Source organism: Taeniopygia guttata, chromosome 2 (genome assembly GCF_048771995.1).
Source record: "Taeniopygia guttata chromosome 2, bTaeGut7.mat, whole genome shotgun sequence".
In the NCBI taxonomy this organism is placed as follows: domain Eukaryota; kingdom Metazoa; phylum Chordata; class Aves; order Passeriformes; family Estrildidae; genus Taeniopygia; species Taeniopygia guttata.
Genome location: NC_133026.1, coordinates 113,656,411 through 113,672,693, shown reverse-complemented (window position 1 = coordinate 113,672,693; position 16,283 = coordinate 113,656,411). Strand labels below are relative to the sequence as shown.

At 41.1% G+C, this 16,283-nt stretch overlaps 2 protein-coding genes across 5 annotated transcripts in view; one reads left to right on the top strand and one right to left on the bottom strand.

The window, feature by feature from the left end:
• Nucleotides 1–3,389: 3,389 nt before the first annotated feature.
• Nucleotides 3,390–8,868, bottom strand: CHCHD7 (coiled-coil-helix-coiled-coil-helix domain containing 7). Of its 2 annotated transcripts, XM_072924670.1 has the most exons (5): nucleotides 8,709–8,868; nucleotides 7,785–7,973; nucleotides 5,915–5,992; nucleotides 5,249–5,347; nucleotides 3,390–4,484 (listed from the first exon to the last, which is right to left on the bottom strand). In XM_072924670.1, exons 3-5 carry the CDS (start codon nucleotides 5,966–5,968, stop codon nucleotides 4,383–4,385), a joined length of 255 nt encoding a protein of 84 aa, XP_072780771.1. In that variant the 5' UTR covers nucleotides 5,969–5,992; nucleotides 7,785–7,973; nucleotides 8,709–8,868; the 3' UTR covers nucleotides 3,390–4,382. The 2 variants fall into 2 exon arrangements, with proteins under 2 accessions (XP_072780771.1, XP_030122089.3); XM_030266229.4 differs by lacking the exon at nucleotides 7,785–7,973 and having other exon boundaries at nucleotides 8,709–8,867.
• A 20-nt stretch (nucleotides 8,869–8,888) lies between these two features.
• PLAG1 (PLAG1 zinc finger) overlaps nucleotides 8,889–16,283 on the top strand; it is a 52,676-nt gene continuing 45,281 nt past the window's right edge. For 2 of the 3 annotated variants that reach the window (XM_030266222.4, XM_072924667.1), the window contains exon 1: nucleotides 8,889–9,258. The gene's annotated coding sequence lies outside the window, so the exon portion shown is untranslated. The remainder of the gene's footprint in view (nucleotides 9,259–16,283) is intronic. The other variant, XM_041713906.2, reaches the window with a different exon arrangement.

Below are 16,283 nucleotides of genomic sequence, written 5' to 3'. Positions count from 1 at the left end.
TGCTTGTTTTATTTTTTATTACTTTAATACTTACAGAACTATTTCTTCCACTTGCCTCGGATTCTTCCAAGAAAACAAAAGCCTGCAATGGTGTACTGTTTTTCCACACAATAGTTCTTTCATGGCTATTTGGGAAGACCAACTTTAAAGAGGTAGATATTTTTAACACAAGTTAAGGGTTGTCTCCAAATGCATTAGAGCAGCATAACATTTTGTACTCTAAATTCATCTTATCTGTTCTCCAAGTTTTACCTAAAGCTCATCTATGCACATGGTCTTGATAACTTGTGTGCAAAAAAAAAAAGTTTCATTACAAGACCATGAAGGAGACTCAGAGCAGCAGCAGATTCAACTCACTGCCTTTCAAAAGTTTCAGCTAAATCCAAAGAAATTTTCAGGACTCTAGAGGTAGACAACTTGGACTCAAATTATCCTTGTGGTTCCTTTCCAAATCAGCATACTCTGCAATTTTGTGAGCTTCCTTTGAACATCTTCAAGAGCATAGACCCACCCAATTGTGGCAGCAGAAAACTCTGAGCCAGACAAGGCCTTGCACTGTAGGGTAACCGAAAAAATGACATGGCCCAAATGTACAGATGGGAATCAGGATATTCACCCAGACCTGGGAAAAAGCTTACAGCTGCTGTTCAGTGCCTAGTTGTGATCAAATAACCACAGTGAAAAAATCTATCAAGGAATATATTCCAAAGCTTCTCAGGCTGTACAGAAATCTCGTATTTCCCAGCAATGTTTAGACTCCTCTCCTCCTTTTCTGTTTATAGTGTAGAGACAGGGCCAATCTTTCCTTTCTATTGGATGAATTCTGCTACCTCTGTGGGAAGAGACCAAAAAAGCCTGGAAGAGTCAGTAGTGGGTGGAGTGCTTCTGTTTTCAGTCTGTTGTACAACAGCACCATCCAGCTGTCAAACAAAAAAATTATCAAGCATTAATGCTGCTATCCAGATTTGGTCCTTGTATCACAAGCAAAATGAGTAATTAAAAGTATTTTAAAAACCCCCAAAACCAAAACCCACAGGTCCCTTCCCTCTGTCTTATTATACTGATCCACTGTGTTATGCTTTCTGGGCTATGTACAAGGGTGTGCTTTAGGGAAATTAAGAATGCAGCCCAGATTTTTTTTTTGTCCAGTAAGAGTGGCAGACTGCAACTTACCTCTGTTTCAGTGAAATGTGGCATGCAAGATCTCAGGTATGAGGAAAAGACCATTATCTTTGGCTCACAACCAAAGGTGGTTAATCACACTACAGAAGTTAATGGAAAAATCTCAACTCATAAGAGCCTATGTTTAAGCTATCACACTTTACCACTTCAGCTTCAGTAGTGAAAGCAAGAAAAGCAACCTCAAGTGGGGGATAAAAATAATAAAAACTCATACTCAAGTAACCGATCACTCTTGAGAGACATTACAACATGAGGAAGAAAACTCCTTGCTCCCTCAAGATTTTACATAAATTTGTGTTATTTAACAGTAAGGAATGTACAATGAAAATAAATGGCATGGCATTCCCTACAACAGATGACTGATTACCTGAACTAAATCTACAAGGCCACTACTTAAATTGCCCTCAGTTCTACACTAAACTCATTTTTGTAACACCCACAGGGAGCTTACCATGTACATCCACTGATGATGAGAAGTCTAATGTTAGACTACTGTTCCTGCATTACACGTGCCTTAGCAAATCCTGTGATCACACATTCTTGCATTGACATCTGAAAGCAGTAATGCATCTCCTCCTGATTTTTTGAAGGCCAGTACTTAGTTCTTTACACTTTACAAAGCAGCAAAGGGTACCTATCAATGCCAGTCATCCTTTAAAAGAAAACATTACTGGAATCTCCCCAAGTAAATACTGTCAGAGAAAAAAAAAAAAAAAAAAACCAAACCAAAAACAAACAAACAAACAAACAAAAAAAAACCACAAAAAAAACTTAAGTGCAACAGTTAACCTAAGAGAAAGAACATTTCTACACACAAAGAAAACCTTAAAGGAAATCCTAGGATAAATGAGATAACTTTAAGGAACTTCAGCATACCCACTTCAAGAACAAGATGATGTTTTTCTTGCACATAAAATGCACTGTAGATTTTAACGTGAGCCCAGAATTTAAGATCACAGCAACAGAAAAACAGCAAGCACTAGAATAGTAGCTAAAGCCATAGGAGCAAAGAACATGTCCAAAGATACAGCAGAGGTGGCAAATGACAAACCTGTGCCAAGTAGGAGAGAAGGTGCCCTTAGACACCAAGGGAGGCAAAAAGCCAGAAAGGCAGCGAAGGCAGAAGAGTCTGAAGAGACACAGCCCTAAGGAAGAGGACAACAGCTCCCCAAAATCTGCAGCTGAATAAGAAGATCAAAGAGAGGCATGGTTAATAAGGAAGCATTATGGCTAAGTTTAATGAAAGCAAGAAGTTCTCTCACTATGAAAGAGAACAGAGAACACACAACTTTCAAAAGGAGCTGTGTTAGAAATGACTACATCATTAGATCAGAGGCAGAACAAAGGTACTAGAAAAACACTGCAATAAGAGACCAAAATATTAAAATCAGTCAAAAAAGAACTGGTGCCAAACAGGCACAAAAAAAGGCAAGATTGGTATGTAGGAGGGTATTAAAAGGTAGCAAGAATGTGGCAGAAAGAGCAAGCCCTTGAATGTAGAATCAAAGTATCTTCAGCTCCACACACAGGGGAACAAAAACAAACAAAAAACCACAAACAAACAAAAAACCCCCCACCAACTAGACAACAACAAAAAAATACCTACAAAATGAGGAAAACGTCTAAGTTTGCACTTTAGGTAAAGGCAAAGTTATTTGAAATAAAGGATCTTATGGTCTTGATGGAAGAAAGTAAATCTTCCTTGCCAGGAACTGACAAGAGAACTTGTGACATGCTTGAAGGCTGTACAGCTTTGCTTGGAGCATTGCATACTCAAAAGGCATAGGGTTACACACTCATTCCAGAGATGGTAGGATCAACCCATTTCAAAACTCAGATGTAGATAGAGAGCAGAAAGGAAGAGCAGAAAGCAAAAGCAGATTTTGTGGAGTTACTAGTCAAATCAAACAAGGAAACAGCGTCAAAAACTCAGCAAGCATAGAAATAGGCCTACAGTGGAAAGAAACAAGACAAGCCAGACAGGAGAAACATAAAGCCATGAAGTCTTTCCAAAACAGTCTAAATAGAGAGACATCATTTTTACACCATCCTTCATGAGGTCAGCCAGAGTTCTGCCAAGTTGATCCCAGTAAGAACTAAAGGATTTCACATGGAACCTGAGCTCATGACAGTAGTTTTTCTGTTTTATCACAGGATATAAGCCTTTAAGCCAGGACACCAGAAGGTAAAAGGTAAAAAACACTGTCTCAAATAGACAGCAACATGTTTACATTTATTAGTTGTTCAATTTAGCTAAAGAATCAACCTTATTTAAGATTAGAGTACCTGTTTAAACTGAGCTTTGTAATCTCATATGAGTAAGCATTTCCAAACCCCAGGTTTCAGCTGTCCAGAGTCTTAGATAGATGTACTATAGTTAAACCTGCCATGTCACTCAGAGGATCTGTTTACATGTCTGCAAGTCCCCCCTGCCTGCCCGCCACCAAAGTATCTATTTACTATCCACAGAAATTACTATGCAGCTCAGACCTGAGGAGTTCAGTTTTATCTTCACCAGTCTCTCTGGTGAACTCTGACCTGCAAGCTTCTAACTAGTGAAGCTAGTTGAACACCACTCTCTCAGATCTGCAAGCTTCTAACTAGTGAAGCTTGCAGATCTGATTTACTGCAAGCTTCTGCTGTCACTGACAAGTGCAGTGGCAGACCCAATGACAAGCTTGTTGGATTTAGGATTTTAGTTCATGAAGTCTTATTAAAACTGGGGACACAGAATTCAACATGTGAGAACAGTGATAAAATCACACATGGTAAATACATACTATTGAGCAGAACAGCTGAGTGCAAGGAACATGTTGCACGTACCAGCTTCTCAACCTGCTCCAGTCTCAGAACTTAGAACCACACTGCAATGCTCACCAATCCCATCTTTTCAGACTTTCTGCAAGTCCCGTTAATTTTCTATTTAGCATTTCACAGCAAGGTAGTTTCTACTTCCAAAAGTTCCTACACAAGTTACACTGATATGTGTATCTTCCAATAGAAAGAGGCCAGGTTCCTATGACAGGAAGTATGAACAAACCTAGGAAGTTCTATCCTGGAAAGCTCACACATTTCAAAATTTAAGATCTTATTTTAATCCAACATATGGCAACTGTAAAATCCAGTTCATAAAATGGTGACTTGCTGCTCCTAAGTCTTCATATATACAGTGACAACAGTCAACCAGTTCAGGTTTCTAGTCAGTAGGGCTTCCCCATTGATTCCAAGATTTTCTTTCTTTCTTCTGCTGGGGGCATCTCTGGTTTCACACCACTTCTCTTCCTTTGCATCATAATTCCATGCTGAAAATAGAACAAAGTGACCATGAGAACAGATTTCCCAGAATCTCTGCTCCTGAGCTCTGAATGAATAAGGTTCTTAAATAGAAAAATGCTTTGTATATCAAGACCCAGGTACTCTAAAAGCCTGACTAGCTGATGACTAAACGTTCTAGTAGTTAGTTCAAGATACCTGATAGTTTACCTTGCTGCTTCAGAATACAGTGCAAGTCTTTATGCCAGACTAATGCACACTTGTCTAAATTGTCTATAAAGTTTTTTTTTAATTTGTGCAAGTCTTTAAAAGCTAAGCTAAAACCTCTTTACTTCAATGATATAAAGAAACAGCAGAGAAAAGTTTAACTGCACATAGATCCTCATGATACTTCTCTACCATCAAATAAGCTTTATATCAGGTTAAAGTAAACATGATACAAGCCAGTGGGAAACCAAATAACCTTACCTTGCCTCAGAACTTTTTCACTGCATCAGTTCAAAAGAAAACTTATTACTAGAAATATGTGACTCAAGTTCAAAGGAAAACATCAAGTACTGCAAGAACACTCACAATCTAAGAGAGTAAACCCAGAACAATCAAGTGAAGTACTATGATGTGCGTGTGCTTAAGTCTTCCAGCAACGTATACTGATACTACCTGGACTGGCAAGTTACTGTAAAAACATCATTAGCTCAGTTTGAAGGGTTCAGAAAGCAGCATGTCAGAACTAATTCACATAAAGCAAAGCAGCAAAGCAGGGAGTAAAATTTAGAAAGTTTACTGTGCTTACCCAGAATTTTCTGCAGTTTCTGTACTTCAAAAAATAATCAGTACACATATCCTTGTTATAGTTGTTGTCATTCATACATTTTGTAGTGGCATCTGTTTCCTTTAATAGGAGAAAATATACTTCAGAGCTGAGGGAAGTTACTGTACTCAGTGTTTAAATATTTTAACAAGTCGCAGAATATCTATGAAGATAGGAGTGGGCTCTTCAGATGAAAGAATACTATCAAAGAGAGCAAAGGAACACCTATTACAAAGGATCGTCAGTACTTCCAAGCAGTGATTTCACTTAGCATTAACAGAGACTAGTCCTCTTCAGACAGTAAGAGCAGAGTCCACAGAGTATTTGTTAACAATGATGCTTGGTATAACTCACAAAAGACTTCTAAAAAATAACCAAGCTTGTCAAACCAGGATTTCAGGCTCTGGTTTTAGAGACAGAAAACTTAAGAGACTGCTATCAATTGTATTACTCCTATTTATGGGGAATTAACTTGTTATTTCATACTTATTATAATGGATGATTTTCAGCCCTTCCCATCTTCAGACTCTTAAGAAACTTCTAATGCGAAGTGCTATAATGCCAGTGTGCTATCCACAAAACAGTCCTCTAGAAAGCGCATTATATAACATTGAAATGTACAGACAAAACTCAATTTGATCATCTTACCGCTAGACATGGATTTATATCGTGATCTCTAAGCTTTTTTGCATGCCTGGACATTCTAGACAGACACTCGTACCTTGGCTAGAAATGGAAAATAAACAGGTTAAATATCTACTTTTAACAGTAACTCAGGATAAAGTCTGAAATTCAGGATGTAATAAAGGCCTTCTAGTAACACACAGTTTTGTTATCTTTAAAAAAAAAAAACTAAGCAAAACCCAACCTTTTTTGCAAAGGGTTACTTCAAAAGCAGTAACAGCAAGACAACACTGGCAAGTTTAGCCCATTGCCAAGACCGCTCACTCTGTGAAATTCCTGCAGAGAATGGAGCCACTGCAGCAGCTCTCACACCAGCCTGTGTATCATGGAGGAAGCGACCACGTGTAGGAGAAACAGCTCCATAGAAACTGTTCACAGCCAACACACTGTAGACACTTCAATTAAGAGCATGTGGGAGGAATGCACAAGTAAACTTTTCCAGATTTGTTCCTACTTCTTAGCTGGATCATGTCTGCATTGTCACTGAGCTTTCCCAGGTATGACAAGTGCCCAACTATCTCCTGTGCTGCTATAGCAAATATTTAATAGATAAAGAACTGGTTTCACCGCAAGGTGGGACCAGACCCACTTACACTGTGTACAACAGCTTGGATCATGTTTTTTACCATTTAGTAGTTTGACACTGACTCTGTAAGCTTGAGACACACAGAGTTCAGTGCCAAGACTCTACACTGATCCAAGATGATGACATCAAGATGAACAGCAGACCCTCTTTCCCTTTACAGTTTCCTATACATTGCCTCCAGCACATATATGGCAATACAGGTATGTGTTCCAAACAAATACTAAATCTAACAAAAAATAAATTAATGTTGACCAGATGACTGCTCGAATCAATGCAATCAGAAATACAGGACAGAGAAAGCAAATTAAAGTACTGCTAATGAAGGACACAATCTTGTTTTTCACTTTGTAAAAAAAAAAAAAAAAAATCAGTGCTAATTCTTAACTAAGACCTGTTTCCGTGCACATTAGAGAATGGTAAGTGCAAGTCTGCAGTAAAAACCCATTTTGCTCAATACCAGATGAAAAAAAAAAATATAATACTGCTCTTTGTAGCTCATAGATAACCATGTTTTAGATGGGGTTTCCTCTTTCAATAAACTATTCCTAGCAAACAAGCCTTAGGCTTTACAAGCTGTGCATGTATACTTTCCTGGTGCTTGGAGTACTCTTTGCTTTCCAAATTATCATCTTCTGCAAATGGGCCTTTAATTAACAGCACGGAGGGAAATGCTTTCACTTTCCTTTGAGAACTATCCAGCATCACTTAAGTTAATTTCACAAGCCAGGCAAATGCTTTTTGATGGGTGGAAGTGCATTTTTGATCAGGTACTTCCAACTCAAATGGAAACACAAGCTGGTATACTAGCGTCATTACGGACTTCAAGGAAGGAGAAGGGAAGGGAGAAGTAGGAAGCAAAAGCATCATAGCACAATGCCTCACCTAACTCACCACAACAGATACAAGATTTTTAGATGTTTGCATTTATCTGTGTTATAACTCCGCATTGCACTGATATTGCTGCCTAAGCAGATATGCCTCAAGGTGTACAGTGTCACACTGACTTCATTATTTACTCTCTGAATGAATACTTGTGAGTCATAGGACGGGCCATCATAACCAGTGTTCCTTATACAAACTGTACCTGACACTTTCAGTTTGATTATGCTACCAGAGTCTGCAACCGTGCCCGGTCTAAGGAACAATGCACACAATCCATTAAACACCTACTTAAGGAATAAGCAGTTCAGGTTCTAATGAAGTTGCACAATGCAGAGCAGGCAAACGCTTAAGCATTCTTAGTACTACCCAAAAGGTCTGATAGCTCCTGCGCGTGTTGCTCTCTCCCCCTCTCCGAAGTACTTCAGACTTGAAACATTATCAGCTGGAAGGGCAGGCGGGTCACGCCGAAATGCTGCTGTGCGACTGAATGAGCAGTTGGGCAGGAAGCGAGCTTCCCCCTCCTCCCAGGTTCTCCGCATGTACGGGCTTCCCTTCCTGCTTTCAGATTACAGGTCAGAGCCCAACCACAACCGAAGGCTTGTCTATTCCACAGCTCTTAATTATGCTTTAACACATTAACAGTTATAAATTGTACCACAGAGAACCAGGGCTGTTGCTGGTCCTCTTTAACCCTAGGGCTTTTTCAGTTCATAAACCATCAGGGCACTTTGCTACAGGCTCCTGCCCATTGAAAATAATTTGGTCTGCTTTAAAGGCACGCATATAGATACAAATTCGCTAATTATGCCGCAATGTAGACCAGCTCAGTAAAACTTTGAACCCTGGAGCCAAGGCCGTACTAAAACTCCTACGGCATTTTGGGCCGTTACAGCGGCGGAGGCAGAAGGAAGCAGCCGGCGGTCCCTGACGCGGAGCACCGCGGAGCTGCCGCCTCGCCCAATTCAGCTTCCCGGGGACGGCCGGGGGCCGCCCGGGTGCGGAGGCGAGGCCGGCGCCCCTCGCCCGGTCCCTGCCTTCCGCCGGCGGCGGAGCGGCCGGAGGCGCCCGGCGACCCCTTTCCGCGCCCCGCGTCGGTCCCCGCGGCCGCTCCCGCCGCCTCCCCTCGGCACCACCTGCCGCCAGGGAGCGGTGCCCGGCCGCGCCGCCGCCGGGCCCGAGCGGGGCCGCCCCGGCCCGCGGGCGGCGAAGGTCGAGCGAGACTTCCCTCCGCCGGCCGGGAAAGGGAGGCGGCGGACGGGCACAGCGCGGGTCGCCGCCGGCGGCACTCACCTCCGTCCCCGGCCGTGTCCGCTGGAGCCCGGGGCGGGAGCGGGGCAGCCCGTCTCCAATTCGAAAGACGTCAGCGGCTCGGGCAGCGCGCTTAAGTACGGGCGCAGCCTACCCCGCTCCCGGCCCCGCGGCTCCCCCCGGCCCCGCGCCGCCGCCGCCCACGCCCCGGCGGCTCTGAGTGGCACGGCCGGGCCGCCAATGGCGGCGGCGCCGCGCCCGCCCCGGCCGTGAGCGGCGCCTCCTTCCACCAACGGGGCGGGCGGCGCGGGCCGCAGGCGCCGGCGGCGGGGCGCGGCCGCGGCCCTGACTGACTGGGGGAGGCGTCCAACCCGCGGTGCGTGTGGGCGGCGGGCGGTGTGGGCGCGGCGTGTGCGGCAGGCTGGGCTGCACCGCAGCGCATACACTACAATGGCTGCTGGAAAGACGGGAAAGCAAACAATTTCCAGGCCCGCCGCGTCCAGCCCGAAATATGGGGAAAAAATTACAGAAAAATCGGAGAACACTGTAAAGGGTGGAAACGGGGCGCAGAGGGGATGCTGAGGCTCCCGCGGTGAGTCTGCTGCGGGTTTGGGGGGCAAGCGCCGGGGTTTAGCAGGGAAATATCAGGGTTATTTAAATTATGAAGGGGGAGGAGGAGAAGGAGGGGGGAGAGCAGAGAGGAGCAGCGAGCAGTGAGGAAAAGTTTGTGTTAACCATCCCTCGCTTCCATCCCTCTCCCCCCATCTCCCGCAGCCCCCCGCCGCCCCGCGTTGGACCCCCCGGGGGGAAAAGCAGGGGAGGGGAGGCGAGGCGAGCGGTGCCCCCCCCCACCCCCCCTTCCCCTCCCTCGGAGGGAGAAAGAGATGATTTTCAGAAAAACCTCACTCAGGAGTTTCCTCCACTCCTCCCCTCCCTCCCCGCGGCGCTCTGCTGGTTCGCGAGGAGCGGGCGAGGCGGCGGGGCTGCCCGGGGGACGGCAGGAGGGCGCGGGGTGCCCGCCGCCGACCCCCGCGGCGGCCCGGGCCCGGGGCCGCGGGGCAGGGGCAGGAGCGGCGCGGCCGCCCCCTCCCCTCCTCGCCTCTCCGGAGCCTGTGCTGTGAATGCAGTGACAGCGGCGAGAGCGGCGAGAGAGGGAGCGGAAGACATTAGAGACCGCGGTGCCGAAAAATGAGGGAAAAAATTAATATAAATTCGCCCACCGCCTCAAACCGGACAAATTTCGCACAGAAATTTCCCCCGTGGACCCGGCTACCCGTGGGGTGTCCCCCGGACCTGGCGGCTGCGTCTTTGGGGGGATCCGGAGTGACTTTGGGGCACTCGACCCCCCTTTCCCGTCGTTTTTTGGACAAAAGTTTTTTTTTTCGTAATAAAGAAACGAATTTGCCTGCTCTCCCCCTCCGAGTAGCCCAGGAGCTTTTCCCTTCCCCATCGGTGTGTGTTTAGAGAAAAGTGTGAACCCAAGTAAGTGCTGAGTCGTGTTGCATTGGGGAGGGGGGTTTGCTAACTGAAAGCAGGAGAGATCCGGAGAGAGAGAGAGAGAGAGAGCAGGGACAGCTTGTTGTCAGTATCATAAACAACCAAAATGGAGGGAGAACTGAGGCATATAACAAAATAAAAATCAGAAAAAAAAGCCAAAAAATACCTAAAAATCGGGGCTGCTCCCCCTTTTCTTCCTCAAGGTAACAGTATAAAACCCGTGTCTTCCCGAGACCGTTTTAAGGTTTCAGGGAGCAAGGAGTTAATATTTATTATTTTTTTTTGTTGATGAATTCTTTGGAAAGGCAAAAGCCTCTTATAACTCGCCACCGACAATGAGAAAACGTGAAAATCCCTTTCAGGACAGAGAGGTAGGGGGAGATGATGGTGCAGAAAGTGTATAACTTGGGGGTAATGTGGAATGATCCTAGATAAGATAAATGCTGGATGTGGTGCTTTATAACTTCCTTTTTTAATGCTTATTTTTTGTGTGTGTTTTTGGGGGATTTGGGGAGATGGGGGCTCCTTTCTTTTCCTCTGTCTTTTTCTTACCCCCCCCCTTTTTTTTTTTTTTTTTTTTTTTTCGGACCGGAATGTAATGCTTTTGTAGTGTCACTTTCCTGATCTAATTAGGATGTGTGAGGCAAAGAGTAAACCTTTCCGGTTTATAAAGTGCATTTTCGTTGCCTTTGAATTTCAAGTTTTCTTGGTGGCTCACTCCTCTATTTGAACTGGATCCTTCAGAGTGGTGTGGGGTTGAGCTAGTGCTCCATAGGGAGAGCAGAGAGGGCTCGGGGGCAGGGCACCTCTTCTGCGGGTGGTTGCTGATTTCCCTGGCACGTTCGGTTCACCTGTTTGTCTCCTACAAAGAATGTATTCTGCAGTCTCCTCGTTTTATTTATATGAAATAGTGATGCCTCATCTCGCCTCACATTGAAGTTAATGCGAAAGTGCTGCTGATGTTGGTTCCACGTGGGATCAGGGACATAGCTAGGCATTTTAAAGAGACAGCTTCTCTTTTCCTAGGGTTATCATCACCTCTGCAGCACCTCTGCCTCTAGCAGAGGGGTGGTTCGTTGGTTTTTTTTTAATGGAAAGGTATCAAATCGACCCTAGTCTGATAAATTAGGGAAGGATAACAGGGGGAAACGTGCAGAATCGTTGAGATCAAAGCCATTCTTTTGTGTGTAGCAGGTCTTCAGGAGAGTTTTCTTGGTGTGTTAATTAAAATGCTGTGTTTTGGAGAGTGTTTTTTGGAATGTATGTTGCAGAAATGAAATAGTCTCAGGTTGTTTAATATTAAGATCTAGTGCTGTTCTGGTAGCTGTGAATTCTATGGGAGGAGATTAATTCCCTGTGTGTAGGGCAATTTCACAGACATTTTGTGAAAGTTGTGAAGTGCGTTATTTTTACTTTGAATACATTCAGTTTTGTTGGGAACACGTGAGTTTGTTCAAAAGTTTGTTCTATGCCTAAATCTCCTAAACCATCCCCAAAGGTTTTGAAAATACTGAAAAATAACTGTAGATTTTAATTGGCCAAAGTAGGGGCTCTTTACAAGTACACCTTAGCTGTGTAGTTATAACATCACTTGGAAGAATTGCCTCTGGCTTTATTTAAAGAAAGAAAAGTCATCCTAACTGTAGTCTAGTGTCATGCGTATGTATGCATGTGTGTATGCATGTGTGCTTTTAGCATGGGTTCTGGCTGATACTGTTTTTTTTCTTAATTTTTAACTTGTAAATGTTTAACTGTGATGATGCAAAATGCTCTGCTTGTCTCTATTATCTCCTATGTATTTTAATTTTATTTTTGAATGTCCTATTTTAAAAAATTAGCATCACCTTTTAACATGGCAATTTAATAGCTTTATGAGGAGTTGCAATGTTGCCTTTACACTTGCTTTGTTTTTGGAGTCTTTGTACTTAGTTCTAGATTGAAAACTTAGTACAGGTATGCAGTTCTTGAGAGGGAAAATGGGGTACTGAACTTGGATGGAGGCTATTGCAGCACATATTTTCTGTGAATTTGTGGAAGTTGAGCAGGAGTTGTGATAGCCCTCTGTGTTGAATAGCATGTGCTTGCAAATGATCTGTACCCTTTCTGCAAGTGTGACCAAAGAAACTTGTTCCCTAGGATAGCCTTGTGGTTAAAGATTTGGGAAGAAATCTCAGAGTTTTCCAGTGACTCACAGTTGTGAAAATTAAATCACATTAACTACTTTTAGGTTAGAAAAAAGGGTCATTAAGAAAGAAAGATTAATCATTTTGTACAAAGGAATGATATTGTATGTTTTTCCAAATCTGCCTTCTATGGTTTAGAGATCTCTTTTATAGTTAGTAAGAATTCAGATTTTAAAGTTCCTTTCTGATTACTTCTTAAACTGATCTATTATTTTTATTGACTGAAGTAACATTACCCTGGAATGCATAGAAATTTGATAAATTAATAGCAGTTCACCATATGTTGGTAGTTTTAATGTACCAGGGTAGATGTGCAGAACTAACTTAAACTAGTTAATGGTACTGAGAATTCTTCAAATGCTGTTTCTGTGACCATCAGTATGAAGTGCTTAACATGTCTCTACATTTTTTACCTAATTTAGAGCTTTTTAATCATTAATATTTTAATGCTGAAAATAGGTATAGACACTGGTAGTAACAATGTGAAAGAAGCAGTGTTGTGGAGTATCTTTCTTGACTTACAGCTATGTATTACAAAGCAAATTCAGTGTATCCAACTACAGTACAAAATTGAGGATTTAGGGTGGAGAAAGAGGAAAGGGTGTTCTCTCAGAATTTGATACTCTTCTAAACCATTTTAATTTTAAGGTATAATCCATATGGAGATAATAATAACAGAAAAAAATGTTGTTTAGGGTTATTTTTTTGCAAACTTACTGTTTTGTAGAAAACAGAATTCTTACAGTGATGAAGTGTTTTTTTAAAATAAAAATACAAAGTAACTTTCAAAGCTTCCTTGTTCTAAGAGTTAAGATAATCTTCTTTATTATGTATTGGTCTCATTCCATACATGATACAGTTTTATTTTTTTTCAAGATTTTCTAAAATTAAAACACCTAAGGAAACAAATACTATGGTCTGTTGTTGGTAAAGTTAACCTACTTTTTCTAGATAAACAGGAGAGGTGTAAATGTATTAAAATTCTTTTTAGAGACTTACCAATCCTATTCAGTAGTGTTTAAAAAATAATAACTACAGTGTTCTACAACAGTACAAGCAAATATGGAATCTAAAGTGACATGCATTCAGCTTTCTTTGAATGCTTAGCTCAAATGTGTCTCTTGGTGTGTACTTTTTTATTTAGTAATTATCCTGAAAAATTAGTTTTCAATGTAGAACTTTTGAGATTTAAATTAAGAAACCTTTAAAAAGTTTTTGTAATTCAAAAAGGCACTGGACAACTAATGGTTGTCCATCTCTGCAGCTGGTTAGTCAAAATGGTGCCCTAAAGTCTCCTTCTTTCAGAGATTGCATATGTTTTAAAATTAATGGGTTAAGGAGAGCACTACTCATGTTCTAAATAAACCACTGTTTGTAGCTGTTCAAGGTTATTTAGTAAAATAGGTGTTTTTGCTTCAGAGTCTAAACCAAAAGTTTTTAAAATTTTCTGTCTATAACCCCTTATGTTGTTAAAACCAGTTTTTGTGAACAAATACTTTTTGGTAGGGTTCTTGAACAAATTTATATGTTCACCAAGCAGAAATATTCTGGGAAACATGAAATCTGTTCAAGTACTTAGACTAGTCTCAAATCAGTATAGACATAAAAGGAGCTAGCAGTGACCACCTCTGAAGTGACAGAGAACTTGCTTTCAAGGAATTATTCTCCCAGTATCTGCTACTAGTAAGGATTTAGCTTGCAGAGCTTTTGAAAGAAATGGATAATATATATCTGCTGAACTGCTAAGCATCTTTAACTGATTACCAAATGTTTAGGTAGCCTTAAAAAGCAATTTAAAAATAATTCAAATATTAGAACAAAGTAACATTTGTATTGATGAAATATAAAATGTTTGAATTTCTGAAGCATGAGAGTGGTCTTTTTGCAGTTATCTGGGCATTTTGATAATAGACAATTGTGTATTTTCCTCTAATCTAAAAAAATACCCCACATCTAGAATTTAATTCAATTTATATTGATTTTTAAATTATGTGATCCTGTAACTTGAATGTAAAATACTGATTAACTTGCAATATAATCACTTACACAGATGCTTTCTTTTTTTTTTAGTTGTCAAGGAATATACTGAACATTTTTCTGCAATTGCATAGATTGCAGTTGCTAATGCATTTTAAATAAACAGTTGTCCACCAAAATTCAAATGCAAAAGATCTTAATTGTATGCAAGTTCAGAAAACCTAATAGTAAACAGAACTGGTCACCATTACTGCAGATTCAGTTTTATTTTTATTTAGTTTGTGTTGTTAAAGTGTTTTCTATCTACATCTGTATCACTGTTCACCTGTTATTGTCTCATCTTAGGGCAAATAGCAGAAATTAATAGAGCTAGAGGGAGTTTTTTGACTTTGAAAAGATATAGTGTGCTTTTTAGAGTAGTTGTATGCTCACAGTTTTAAAGGATGGGGCCTTCTCATAGGATGCATTAAAATTTTTAATATTTAAATGGACCCTGCATGTCTAGCAAACGGTTACTGTAGGATCATGGCATTAAAATTAACCACCATATATGTCAGGGGTTTGAGATGACTGTGTAAGTACATACCTGACAGTGAAGAGTGGGAAAGATCTATAGTTATTCTTATGTTGAAGGAATAAATCTGTTTCTATTATAGTCTTCTCTGTAGCCTTCTTGTTTCTCCTTCCTGGTTCATTGCCTGTCCAGGGTGTAGAGATACCTTGTCAAATACATTAAAACACATGGCCAGAGTGATGAGCTATTCTATTCATGACCAAATCTGATGTTTTTTATGGACTTGGAGGGGGGCACAAAGAAAATAAAATGTGGCCCAATGGTTATTTGTTTGGAGGAAAGGAAAGAGAGGGAAAAAAACCCACCTTTCTGAACTATTATAAAACCAAAAAAAGTGAGATTAAAAAAAAAGAATGCAGACAAGTGTGGCTATAATGCATACAACAGTAACTCAGAACTCTGAAGTAAAATACCTCAAATCAGATTTGAGAAAGTCAAGTGGGAGTCAGGAAAGTAGAACATAAGAATTGCCATCAGATGCAATTAAGAAATAACTATGTAAAGAAACTTGGAAAAATGCAAAAAGTGTCTGTTACAGTAAACTGAATTGCTATAATCTTCTTTTGCACTTAATGTGCTAAATTCCTCTCTCAAGGAAAATATCCCTAGAAATCAGATTAGAAAGTGTTTAAAGGGAATTATTTGTCAAAGTTGTTTTTTCATTCAAGTTAAGATAACTAATAATAATCTCTTCCATACTGCTGTAATAGTACTTTATTTGATACAATTTAGCCATACTGATTGCATGTAGATTTAGTTATGTATTGTGCAGGTAATTTACCAGTAGCCTGACACTGTGTATCTCTAACCCTAAAAGCTTTTCTTTATGGTTGTGAGTCACATCAGATTTGGCAGTCTGCAAATGTAAAGTATTTCTTAGGAAATAAGATGTAGATTGCTGATTTTGCCTTATGCACATTTACTGTGAATTGCCAAATAACCAAGAAGGAACGAGGCTGTCAGAAAACTTACTTTCCCTCTTCATGTGTTGAGTACATACTTGTTTTTACTAGTGCATGAGTTTTCTAAAAATCCCTGCAAATCATCTGATTCTGAGTTAATGAGATCTCACTATACTGCATGTTTGAACAGCAGAAAGACCCTGTGTACGCAAATCAGATTTTACTGTTTCAGGTGTTTGTCACTTGTAATAAAACTGTTTACTGTGTGGTATATGTATTTATCATGAATGTTACATTTCTATGTGGGATAGATACAGTCATACACACATTTTTAGGAGACACTTAGGGACAATATCATGTCTTTTGAATCAGTTGTGGTATAGGAATTTTTTTTTTTAAAGAGATCGATTTGAAGCAAAGGCAGAATGAGAGATTCTGGCAGCTTGCTATTAAATTTCAATCAAGCCAGTATAGTTAGTAATAA

Excerpts from the sequence above, each read along its gene's own strand:
- CHCHD7 (XM_072924670.1), bottom strand. The coding sequence starts at position 5,968 with ATGTCCAGGCATGCAAAAAAGCTTAGAGATCACGATATAAATCCATGT. Across the intron at positions 5,348-5,914 it reads ATATAAATCCATGTCTAGCG|GAAACAGATGCCACTACAAA; the intron begins GTAAGATGATCA and ends CTCCTATTAAAG. Across the intron at positions 4,485-5,248 it reads GAAACTGCAGAAAATTCTGG|CATGGAATTATGATGCAAAG; the intron begins GTAAGCACAGTA and ends TTCTATTTTCAG.